Source organism: Helianthus annuus, chromosome 11 (assembly GCF_002127325.2).
Source record: "Helianthus annuus cultivar XRQ/B chromosome 11, HanXRQr2.0-SUNRISE, whole genome shotgun sequence".
Classification (NCBI taxonomy): Eukaryota; Viridiplantae; Streptophyta; class Magnoliopsida; order Asterales; family Asteraceae; genus Helianthus; species Helianthus annuus.
In genome coordinates, this window is record NC_035443.2 from 81725979 (window position 1) to 81739392 (window position 13414).

Consider the following 13414-nt stretch of genomic DNA (forward strand, 5'->3'; position numbering starts at 1 on the left):
AATCGCAGCTGGTCGTCGATAGTGAGTTCCTTGAGAGGAACTATGAGGGTCTCATCTGAGAGGCACTTCTTCAGGTTATACGTTGTGAACTCCGCTGAGTTCTTCAGGTAGATTCAACCTGTAGGCCACTTTGCCAATCCTCTCTATGATTTCAAAGGGTCCAACGTATCGCGGGTTGAGTTTGACTCGTTTGCCAAAACGAACTACATCTTTCCAAGGTGAGACTTTGAGTAGCACTCGATCCCCAACCTGGAACTCGAGTCGCTTTCTTCGCTTATCAGCATAGCTTTTCTGACGGTCACGAGCTGCCGCCATTCGTTGTCGTATCTGAGCAATTTTCTCGGTTGTATCTACTACGACTTATGGGCCAGTGATTTAACTGTCACCAACTTCTGCCCAACAGAGAGGTGATCGGCATTTCCGTCCATAGAACGCCTCGAACGAAGTGGCTTGGATGCTGGGGTGGTAGCTTTTGTTATACGAAAACTCCACTAGCGGGAGGTGCTTCTCCCAGCCATTACCAAAGTCGATTACACATGCCCGAAGCATGTCTTCAAGGGTTTGTATGGTGCGCTCAGATTGCCCATCCGTTTGCGGGTGATAAGCAGTGCTCATATCCAAACGTGAGCCAAAAGACTTGTGCATAGCTTGCCATAGTTCAGAGGTAAAACGCGCGTCACGATCAGAAATGATGGAGGTTGGCACTCCGTGCCTTGATACCATTTCCTTTAGGTAGATGTCTGCTAGGGTGGAAAACTTATCCGTTTCCTTGATGGCCAGAAAATGTGCAGACTTGGTTAGTCGATCCACGATTACCCAAATGGTATCATTACCGCGTTGAGATCTAGGCAGGCCAGTAACGAAATCCATGGAAATTTGCTCCCATTTCCATTTAGGTATCTCTGGCTGTTGGAGTGGGCCTGATGGTATCTGGTATTCGACCTTGACCCTAGCACAGGTCAAGCATTTACTGACGTAGGTTGCTATGCTGGCTTTCATACCAGGCCACCAATATGTAGTCTTTAGATCGTGGTACATCTTATCGGAACCAGGATGTACTGAATAACGAGACTTATGTGCTTCATCCATCACAAGCTCGCTAAGTCTCCATACAGCGGAACCCAGATGCGTCCGTTAACATAGTAGGCGTCATTTTCCTTTTGTTCTAGTCGTTGCCTCGATCCTCGTAAGGACTCGGCCCTGATGTTCTCTACCTTCAATACTTCAACCTCAGGATCGCGAATCTGAGCGGGAAGGTTGGATTGGATGGTAAGCTGTAAAGCACGTACACGCTTGGGTATAGTATCCTTTCGACTGAGTGCGTCAGCCACCACATTGGCTTTGCCCGGATGGTATTTGATAGCGCATTCATAATCGTTCAAAAGTTCGACCCATCGGCGTTGTCGCATGTTCAATTCCTTTTGCTTGAAGATATGCTCGAGACTCCTGTGATCGGTGTAAATGGTGCACTTGGTACCGTACAGGTAATGTCTTCATATCTTAAGCGCGAAAACAACTGCTCCCAATTCCAGATCATGGGTAGTGTAGTTCTTTTCGTGAACCTTAAGTTGGCACGATGCGTAGGCAATGACCTTGTCACGTTGCATCAACACACAACCAAGTCCTTGGATGGAAGCGTCGCAATAAACCACAAAATCACCTGTGCCTTCAGGCAATGAGAGGATAGGTGCGCTACAAAGTCTATCCTTTAAGTGCTGAAATGCGGACTGCTGTGCATCACCCCAGCGATAGGTGACACCCTTCTGAGTCAGTGAAGTGAGGGGTTGCGCAATCTTGGAGAAATCCTTGATGAATCTTCTGTAGTATCCTGCCAAACCCAAGATTTGGTGGATTTCTGTTGGTGTGCGGGGAGCAGGCCAGTTCTTGATCGAGTCAACCTTGGATGGATCTACATGAATCCCATCCTTGTTTACCACGTAGCCTAGAAAATGGACTTCGCGAAGCCAGAAGTCGCATTTCGAAAACTTGGCATACAACTGCTCTTTCCGAAGAAGTTCCAAAATAAGCCTCAGATGTTGCTCGTGTTCCTCCTGACTCTTAGAATAGATCAGGATGTCATCGATGAACACTATGACAAACTTATCCAGGTAAGGCTTGCACACTCGGTTCATGAGGTCCATGAAGACCGCAGGTGCATTCGTTAATCCGAAAGGCATAACCAAAAACTCGTAATGGCCTTAACGAGTTCTGAATGCTGTTTTGGAGACGTCCTCCTCTCGGACTCTCAGCTGATGGTAGCCTGACCTTAGGTCAATCATAGAATAGAAACTCGATCCTTGCAACTGGTCGAATAAGTCATCAATGCGTGGAAGAGGATAACGATTCTTCACAGTCACCTTGTTGAGCTCGCGGTAGTCAATGCACATTCTGAAGGTACCGTCTTTCTTCTTTACGAATAGCACTGGAGGTCCCCAAGGCGAAGAGCTAGGACGTATGAAACCCTTTTCCAAGAGTTCTTGTAGTTGCATAGACAGTTCTTCGAGCTCTGATGGAGCTAGACGATATGGTGCTCGAGCGATGGGCGTTGCCCCAGGGGCTAACTCGATCTGAAACTCGACTTGCCTATGAGGCGGAAGACCAGGTAATTCCTCAGGAAATACCTCAGGAAAGTCGCGCACAATAGGAATGTCTTCTGTCTTCCTTTCTTCCGTGGATGTATCCGAAACGAGAGCTAGAATAGCGGTGTGGCCCTTTCGCAAACACTTCTGGGCCTTAAGGAAAGAGATGATGCCTACAACAGTGCCACTCTTGTCGCCACGAATTACGAGGGGTTCTCTACCAGGACGAGGGATGCGGACAATCTTCTTGTTGCAAAGAATTTCCGCTTGATGCTGAGATAGCCAATCCATCCCAATGACAACGTCAAAACTACCCAGGACGATAGGGATGAGGTCGATAGAAAAGGTCTGATCGGCAAGGACAAGCTTGCAACCCGTAACTACATGTGAAGCCTCTAAACTTTTACCATTTGCTAACTCTACGATGTGCTTGGTGTTCAAAAGTGTTGGAGTACGCTTAAGCATCTGACTAACTTTTAAGGACACGTATCTAACATCTGTACCCGAATTAACTAAAATAGAAACAAGGAAATTGTCGGGTAGGAACTTACCCGCCACAACGTTGGGGTTGTTTCCTTCTTCCTCTTGTCCATTCAGGAATTCATGCTTACCAGTCCTGCGGTTATCCTTATTGTCTCCGTTATTGTTCCCGTTGCCCTGGTTGCCGCTGTTGTCATGATTCTGTCTCATCTGCGGACAGTTCCTCTTGAAGTGACTATCAGCACCGCACTGGTAACATCTCTCATTACCCTGCTGGTGTTGCCGTTGGTTCCGGTTTGCAGGATATGGGCTCCTACAGTCTCTAGCCATATGTCCCAACTTCTTGCACCGATGACTACACGATTCCGTACATGACCCGTTGTGGTGTCGTTGGTACTTGCGGCATCTCGGTTTATTCCCTAGGTATCCCCCCTGATTTTGGTAGTTCAGCCCGAGTTTAATGTGCGGTTCCCGTCGTATAGAGCTAGGACCCTCACCTTGGTGCTCACCCCAAATGTACTTGTTACTAATAAGAGCATTTGCATTGGTAGAGCTACGCTTGGGCAACTTGCCCTCTTCCACCGCCTGATTGGTGAGTTGGTGCGCCAAATGAACGACTTGCTGGATTGTGGGAAGGTTGGCCGTACTCACAGACCCTTGGATTTCCGGGACTAAGCCTCTGAGGTATAGCTTGATTCGCCTAGATATGGGTTGTGACATGTTAGGACATAAGGCAGCCAAGTCGTTGGACCTCTTTGTGTACGCCTCAATCTCTGATCCTTCCATCTTCAAACCATAATACTCTATTTCCAGTTCCAGAATGTCATCCAGGTGGCAGAATTCTTCCTTAATCCAATCCTTGAAGTCGCTCCACAGGATGGCATTCGCGTCTGCCAACCCGAGCATCTGAACTTGTGCGTTCCACCAAGAATACGCTTTCCCTTGCAACATGCCAGTAGCGTACTCTACTCGTTTGCTGGCAGGGCTTTCACTCTCTCCGAATGTATATTTGATTCTTTGGATCCAGTGTAGAAGGCTGCTTGCACCTCCAGTGTCCCATCGAAAGTGGGGGGTTTGCATTCTAGGAACGCCTTGAAGGTGCCCATGCGTGTTTGAGGGTGCACGGGTTGACTCCCTGATTGGATTGCTAAGGCTTCAGCAATCTGTTCGTTAATCAAGGCCGTCAGCTGACCCTGGGTTAAGTCGAGACGTCCACTCATGATCTTCACATCGAAGGAATACACGTAAGAAAGGTGTCGAAATGTGCGTAAGTGTGGAGCGACAGAAGAGAGTAAGCACACAAGGTTCAAATAGCAGTTATCACATTAACTAATGTATACCATGAACAATGTACCATGTAACTAACAAGTAGGTAATATAAACATAAACCATATCACCTAGGATGTTGAGTCTTGCACGTGGAGCGAAGCGTCGTTGTGGATCGTTGAGCACTGTACAGGTTATAGTCTGGTTTTATCAAAAAGCTTTTCCCCTTTTTAAAACCAAGTTCACTATAACCAATGGCTCTGATACCAATCTGTCACAACCCCAAAATCCACCATGCGGAGTACCACCGCTTGGAGGCGTGACGTGACCAGGATCGAGCCACCAATCATACTGAACAACGTATTTAAGTAAATAAAGCCAACCACAATATGATTGGTGACCAAAAGCTAGTTAACCAAGTTTTAAATTAAACAACGGAAGTATAAACGTAAAATCCAAAAACATAAGTCCATGGGTTATAAGTTTAAAGCCAAGGCGTAAGTTTAATAGGTTCATAAGGATTTAATATTTAAGCACGGAACATAACAGTCCGTACACCACAACGACTCATTCCTCGTGCAAGCTCCAAGCATTTAGTGACCTGTAAGGCATGTAACAACGAGTCAACAACAAAGTTGAGTGAGTTCACGTTTGGTTGTTTAGTTTTAAGTTGTTTTCTGAAAACGTGGTTTGTCTTTCGTTGGCGTAATTGCCGTGGGGGTTACCCCGTAGTTGAAAGCATGATTAACCAGTTCATTCTTATTACCCAAACCATATCCATGATTAGTGGGGGCTTCCCCATGTGAACTACTAGACGGTATGATATCGACTACTAACGAAAGTAAGTTGTGCCCTAAGTCAATGTCTATTAGCATTGACCCTTTGCCTTAGTCCATTAGTGCACTCCTGTTCGGACGACACGGTGTGTGGTTTGTTAAACCTAATAGCGCTATTAACTAATGACCCGCTCGCCATTGGCCTATGCGATTAAGTCGATATAAAATTAGGGACTTATGATAGAGTTTTGTCTAGTAAGTTTTAAGGTTGTTGTCCTACCCAAGGAGGACGAACGTACGTAGTTCTCCCAAAGAGAATACGCAGGATTAATATTGGCATCCTTCCCAAGGAGGATGGCCGTACATATCCTACCTAAGTAAGATATGTAGATCCCGTTTTAATTCTTTAACCCATTCCCAAACCACCGGGAATCCCATGCCTTAGAAAGTGTGTGAACTCACCTTGGTTTGCTCGGTTAGATTCTCAAATATAGCTAATAGTCAAAGTCGGTCAATCACGTCCTAGTAGGATTACTACTTAGTTTATTAGTGACTTCAAAGAAGCACAAAAATTCCTACACGCATCTAGCACATAACATGCATCACTTTAACGGTTTTTGCCCATGTAAACTCCCCATCTATTCCCATTCACAAATAAACATATGACATTGAACATAACACTTTTATTGACACATAACATGTTAGATCATTCACAGATAACATACTCGACATTTAGACACGCAAACTACTACTTATGTCATTTCATCTTAAATATCCAAAACTGGGCTGTTTTCGAGCATTTTAATAAAATAGTCATCTTATTTCAAAAATTCCAAACTTTTTACAGAAGGTGCTAAACGATCCAAATATTACAATGTAAAAATCTCGGGATCCGATTCATTATCAATATTTTAGTAAAAATCATTTTCCGGACTGCACTCAGATTTATCTTTTTCTGACTGCAGTCCACGGAATAATTCATTAAAAATTCATTGTAAGTCGGATTGATGAAATTCCAGTGGGACAATTACTATGACATCAGTGTCCATCTACAGTACCAATTTCATGATCTAACCCTACACAGAACTCAGGTTATGACAGACAACAGAATGCATATTTTCAGCAGTAAAAATGCAGCTCTAGCTGCTGTTACAAAATGACACTTTAAAAATAGTAAAAGAAGTCCAAAAATTACGATTCCAGTGCCATTAGAACCGTATTTCATAATACATAACTCTGGACTTCAGAAAATCAGTTTTTCGTTAAGTTACGGTCTGGTTACAGCCAACTGAAGTTGGCTGTAAAAACCAAACAGCCTACGGTTTCAGCTTTTATCTTTTTAACTTGTGTTCGATTGATTCCGTTAACATGTTTAGCGATCAAAACAACATCAAACATCAATATTACAAGTAGATCAGCAAGTAAATCAGTGACATAATCAAGACAACTTCAGTTTATCATCACTACATTATGTTTCATCAATATTTCATTACAAGTTAGTTTATATGCAAGACTTTGTACATGGTTCTTTAATGTTCATGGATTTTCATCATCAAACAACTATTAACCACTTAAATCACATGAAGAATGAACGGATCTATGTTCTTACCACTAGTTCAAGACTAGGGGAGTTCGAGTGAAGAAAAGTGGTGGTTAAAAGCGAATGGAGAAGGTCCTTCCACTTCCGAGAGCGCCAAGCTTCGTTGTATGATCTCTTGCACCTCTAGATGTATGTAGATTGCTTGGAAGGTGAAGTGAGGGTGGTGGTATGGTGGAGGAGGGTGGCGGCCGAATGGTGGTGTAGAGGAAAGGAGAGAGTTGTTGGTGGTGAGTGTTTGGTGAAATGAAATGTCTAACTTGTGTGTTTATTTATAATCCAAGTATACTCTTTGTCCAACATACATCATGTCCCTTTATCCAACATCAACACTAATAAAATAATCAAAGAAAGACAAGGGTGGGGCCCTTGTCTAGAACCGGTCATGGGGGGGGGGGTACTTGGTTGGGTCTCAAGTATTGGTTACTAGTTTAGTTACAAATCTAGTTAGGAGATTAAGTATCTAGTTTGTGTTTTATGGTGTATTATATAATATATAGTGTGTTAGGGTGTTCGGGGACCCTAACTAGCTCAGAACATAAAAACAATGTGTCTGACAATATTTTCATGTTTCGGGTAATGTCCGGTTGTTCGGTTTGACACTGTTCCGTTAAAGTGCTTAATTATTCCGTAGAGTGTCTTATATATATATATTTTTGTAACACTTTTGATTTCTAACACTTAGGAAAACACACAGGACTATTTAATGACTTTTCTGTACACTACTAGTGTGTTAACAAGCACATGTAAGTATAACACAGATATCAGAAAGCAGTTAAATGATTCAGCACACTCATCAAGCACTTTAATTATCATTAATAAGTTGTACGGAATATATGGAATTTTGAGGGTTGTCACATAAGGGATTTTAATTAAACATACTTGGCTAATGTCAACCTTACCCTTTTAATCTAAAAATGATCAAGGGCCAAGATTAGTTCACTAAGTTCACTGTTGAAAAGTTATTCACTCTTAAACCTAATCCTATACGTACATATATATGTATATATAATTCATAAGCTTTAAAATGGTATTTTACTGATCACCGGGTATTTTAACTAGCGTTTTAATCCCGTTTTATGGTGTTTTAAATTATTTTTATCACTCTACAAAATAAACTCGCCATAATATTACTGAAATAATTATCAGTTGCCTCAACTGGCTGCGTTGACAGTATTTTGTCAGATACGTGCGATACGCGCTTAAACTCAAAAAATAGAGTTTCTTAGCGTTTTAATTTATTTTTCCTCTGAACATGATTAAAAATGCCATTTTAATCATTACAGAATATTATTAGGATTTTAAGGTTAATCGGGCGGTAACCGACATTTGTTTCGCATTTTGTTTGTTACGCGATAAGCGTTTATCTTATTATTGCCAACATAATTTTTAACCGTGTTTGGATTTTCCAACACATCAAATACCACATATAAACACCAATATCATTATAATATAGCCTTTTATTTATTCATGACATGTGTTACACTTGAACGGTACAACTAAAAATAGTCGGGTGTCACAGTCTCCCCCTGTTTAGGAAATTTCATCCCCGAAATTCTATTCTACAGATTTCGTTCTCGCACTAGGCGGAAGAGATGAGGATATTTCTGTTGAATATGGTCCTGTCATTCCCAGGTGAACTTGGGTCCACGTTTAGAATTCCAGCGAACCTTGACCAACTTAATCCTACTCTTCCTCAGCTTCTGGATTTTCCAATCCAGAACTTCTACCGGTTCTTTGATAAATCTCAGTTTATCGTCCACTCAAACCTCATCAGGGGGTATAATCAGTGTCTCATCCGACATACACTTTTTCAAGTTGGAAACATGAAACACGTCATGAACTCCACTTAATTCCTGTGGTAGCTTGAGCGTATACGCGACTAATCCAACTCAAGATGCGATTTCGAAAGTACCTATATAACGCGGGCTCACCTTTCCCCTTTTTCTGAATCTCACAACACCTTTCCAAGGTGACACTTTCAGCAGGACACGATCGTCGACCTGAAACTGCAACGGTTTCCTTCGGTTGTCCACATAACTCTTTTGTCGATCTGCGGTAGCTTTCAACCTCCCCTTGATCTGGACAACCTTGTCGGTGGTTTCTTGGATAAGCTCGGGTCCGGTCAATTGCTTTTCGCCGACTTCAGCCCAACAAAGGGGTGATCGACACTTCCTTTCGTATAAGGCTTCAAACGGAGCAGCCGTGATAACTATTGTTGTAAGAAAACTCAGCCAATGGAAAATGAGTATCCCAACTTCCACTAAAATCAATCATACACGCTCTCAACATATCCTCTAATGTCTGAATGGTTCTCTCACTCTGACCATCCGTTTGAGGGTGATACGCAGTACTCATGTCCAAACGAGAACCCAGCGACTCCTGAAGAGATCGCCAAAACCGAGAGTCAAACTGTCCAAATCTATCCGAGATAATTGACACTGGTACTCCATGACGGGCTACATTCTCGTTGAGGTACAACTGTGATATCTTTTCCGTGTTGTCTATTTCTTAATGGCTTGGAAATGAGCAGACTTTGTCAATCGATCCACAATTACCCATATGGTGTTATGTCCACATGATGTATAGGGTAATTTGGTGATAAAGTCCATCGTAAGATGCTCCCATTTCCATTTAGGAATCTCTGGTTGCTGCAGAAGCCCAGACAGCTTCTAATGCTCAGCCTTAACCTTCGAGCATGTTAGACATTTACTCACGCACACCATAATATCTTTCTTCATATTCGGCCACCAATATAACTCCTTAATATCCTGATACATCTTGGTAGAATCTGGGTGAATAGAATATCTGGACTTATGAGCCTTGTTCATAACCAGTTCATGTAGATTACCCCTAAGTGGAACCCAAATCCGGTTCATGAAGTACATCACTTCATCCGCTTTTGGTATCAGTTCACATTCTAAACCTCTCAAACCTTCTCTTCTCAGGTTTTCATCCCTTAGAGCTTCTCGCTACGCATCACAAATTCGAACAGTCAAACTCGTTTGTATGGTCAAACCCAAAGCACGTACACGCAGAGGCTTCTCCCGCTCTTTCCTACTGAGCGCATCAGCAATGACATTTGCTTTTCCCAGGTGATGGTGGATATCACACTCGTAATCATTAAGTAACTCTACCCGACACCGCTGTCGCATGTTGAGTTCCTTCTGATCAAAGATATGCTGGAGGCTCTTATAGTCTGTGTAGATCGTACACTTCGTGCCATACAGATAATGTCTCCAAATCTTCAAGGCAAACACAATAGCTCCCAATTCCAAATCATGAGTTGTGTAGTTCTTCTCATGCACCTCCAGTTGTCTGGATGCATAGGCTATCACTTTATCCTTCTGCATAAGCACACAACCAAGGCCCAAACGTGACGCATCATAGTATACAACGAAATCATCATTTCCCTCTGGAAGGAAAAGAATATGTGCACTACACAACCTTTCCTTCAATAGCCGAAAAGCTTTCTCCTGATTTTCCGTCCAATCAAACGTCTTAACCTTCTAGCTCAATAGCGTCAATGGTTGCGCTAACCTGGATAAATTCTCTATGAATCTCCGATAATATCCAGCAAGTCCTAAGAATTGTCGCACCTCTGACAGAGTCCTTGGCGCTTCCCAATTCTTAATTGCCTCTATCTTCGACGGATCCACATGTATACCTTTCCCGTTTATGACATATCCGAGAAAATGGACTTCTCAAATCCAGAATTCACACTTAGAGAACTTGGCATACAACTTCTCTTTCTTCAGCAGCTCCAGAATCATCTTCAGATGTTGCTCATGATCTTCTTTGGTTCGCGAATAGATAAGTATACCATCAATGAATACTATCACGAATTTATCTAAATAGGGTTTACACACCCTGTTCATGAGATCCATGAACACTGCTGGCGCATTAGTTAAGCCAAAAGGCATGACTAAGAATTCATAATGGCCATAACGTGTTCGAAAAGCAGTCTTTGGAACATCTTCGTCAGCAATCTTCAACTGGTGATAGCCTGAACGCAGGTTAATCTTTGAATAGTAGCTAGATCCTTGTAGCTAATCAAACAGATCGTCGATTCTTGGTAGAGGATACCGATTCTTGATAGTTAACTATAATCAATGCACATCCTGAAGGAACCATCCTTCTTCATCACAAACAAAACAGGTGCTCCCCAAGGCGAAAAGCTTGGTCGAATGAATCCTTTATCTAGTAGCTCTTGAAGCTGATTTGACAACTCTTTCATTTCTGATGGTGCTAATCTGTAAGGAGATTTTGCAATCGGTGCAGCACCAGGTACAAGATCAATTCTTAATTCAATCTGTCTCGTAGGGGGCAATCCAGGTAAGTCTTCAGGGAAAACTTCTGAATATTCATGAACTATAGGAATTTCTTCGATCTTCCTACCTTCAACTTTCGCATCAACTACGTTAACCAAGAACGCAGGATAGCCCTTGCGCAACATCTTCTGCATCTTCATAACACTAACAATTGTCGATACTCGACTTGATTGGTCACCATGAACAACTATAGCTTCACCACCAAGACGAAGTATCCGCACTTGTTTCTCTGAACAAATAATCTCAGCTTTATTCTTGGATAGCCAATCCATCCCAACGACTACATCGAAACTACCCAGCTCCACTGGTAAACAAATCAATACTAAAACTCTGATCTCAAAACCGAATACTACAACCACGAATGACTTCTCTAGTTTCTATCAATTTACCATTTGATAATTCTATCGAGTACTTTTTACCTAGCTTACTTGTTTGAGAAGACAGAAATGGTTCAAAGTTTTTCGAAACAAAACTCAAGTCAGCCCCGATATCAAACAGTACGAACGCAGAATGGTTATTGACTAGGAACGTACTGGTAACAACTGCAAGATCATCACTTGTCTTCCCAGCATTCAGCTCAAAAGCTCTGTCCCTGACATTCTGACCTTTCACATTCGGTCAGTTTCTCTTGAAGTGTCCCTGCTCTCCACATTCATAGCATCCCTCAAGCTTAACTCCCTCTGATGTACTCTTAACATAGAACTCGCGAGTAATATGCCCAGATCGACCACATCTGGCGAACTTTCCTTGCTCATCACCCCGAGCTCTTTTTATTGAACCACCCTTGCCATCCCTAGCCATATCCTTTCCTGAACCACTAGAGTTAGCCACATATGCTTTCCCTGAACCGCGTTTCTTCTCACCCTTCACATCGGAATCCAACTTCGAACTCTCAGACTTCCGCTTCCGCCAATCTCCAGATCTAGGATCTGAACGCTCCGATCGATCAGATTTCCCGTCTGCTTTGGCTTTTCTCGACGACTTCCCAGTCTCATCCTTTTCGTTAAGGCTACTTTTGTGAGTAGCATCAGCAGCTAATGATTTCGCCAGAGTAGTAGCTTTCACATAGGTAGTGGGTTTCGCTGATATGACCATACTGCGAATTTGTGGTGCTAGCCCCCAAATATACCTTACTATCTTAACGTAATCAGGATTGACCATCCGAGCAACCAACCTAGCCAGATTATTGAACTGAGACGTATAAGCTCTGACATTCAAGCCTTCCATGGTCAGATTCCAGAAGTCAGTCGCAATCTTCTGTATCTCACTACGCGGGCAGTATTCCTTCAGAAGCATCTCTTTTAGTTCGTTCCAGGTAAGACCGTAAGCAACGTCTTCCCCCAATATCTGAACTTGTGCATTCCACCAGGATAAAGCTTCGTCAAGAAATGAACAAGAAGCATACCTAACCCTTTGATCAGCAGTACAACCGCTTATTGCCATAACATATTCCATCTTCTCGATCCATCTAGTGATATCAAGTGGTCCTTCAGCACCAGCAAATGATTGTGGGTTACAACCCTGGAATGTTTTGTATGTACATCCATGCATTGTTCGCAAGGTTAATGAAAAATCAGGATTACGCTTCGATTATATCATTATACAAGAACTAATAAAACTTTTCGATCATTACACTACCTTGAGGTTGTCCAATTGGTGCGCCACCAAAACCATGCCCATGAGTACCATGCCCACATCCTTGCCTATTATTCTGGTTAGCATCGCACTGTTCCATGGCAGTATTAACGTGTTGGGCGATGAGTTGTGCCAACTCCTCTTGGGTGGTTGGTAATCCAGTACCATCAGTGGAAGGACCTTGTCTCGCTTTTGGTGGCATCTTGTTGTTTCTATTATTATAACAATAATAACATCATAAGACAATATCCAAAATAATTCAATCATTAAATGCTAGTGGACCAAACAATGCGCATGTAATCACGTCCACATATTAATGAGAATAATTTTAATCCAAAAACCCATTGATATCATGAAAATTACAAAGCTTGTTCATAGTACAACGACTAACCAAAATCTGGTGTAACAAAATCAAACACCAATAACAAGTCTAGATGAATTTCCTCCTAAATATCCAAAATTGGCATGCAAGCTGAATAGGGTTCACCAAAAAAGACAAACAAACAAAACAAACAACAATCACTTAAAACCCAGGAAGTCCAAAAGCTTCCTAACTAGCTCTTCAAGCTCAACTATCCTCCAGTGCATCTGATCCCTAGCACTATCATCCAAGTCCTGAAGCTCATCATACCAGTCCATCTGACCCTCTAGATTCTTCATCTGATCCTTCGTTGTCTCCAAGTCTCCGCGTAACGTGGCAAACTGTCAATCGCAGTGAGTGCATCGATCGACCCAAATCCCCTTCTGCTT

General features: G+C 42.5%; 1 protein-coding gene across 1 annotated transcript; it reads right to left on the bottom strand.

Moving 5' to 3' along the window:
- Positions 1 to 11647: 11647 nt before the first annotated feature.
- Positions 11648 to 12580, bottom strand: LOC110882736. The gene has a single exon (XM_022130682.1). It carries the CDS (start codon positions 12578 to 12580, stop codon positions 11648 to 11650), a length of 933 nt encoding a protein of 310 aa, XP_021986374.1.
- Positions 12581 to 13414: the final 834 nt, after the last annotated feature.

Excerpts from the sequence above, each read along its gene's own strand:
- LOC110882736 (XM_022130682.1), bottom strand. The coding sequence starts at position 12,580 with ATGCATGGATGTACATACAAAACATTCCAGGGTTGTAACCCACAATCA.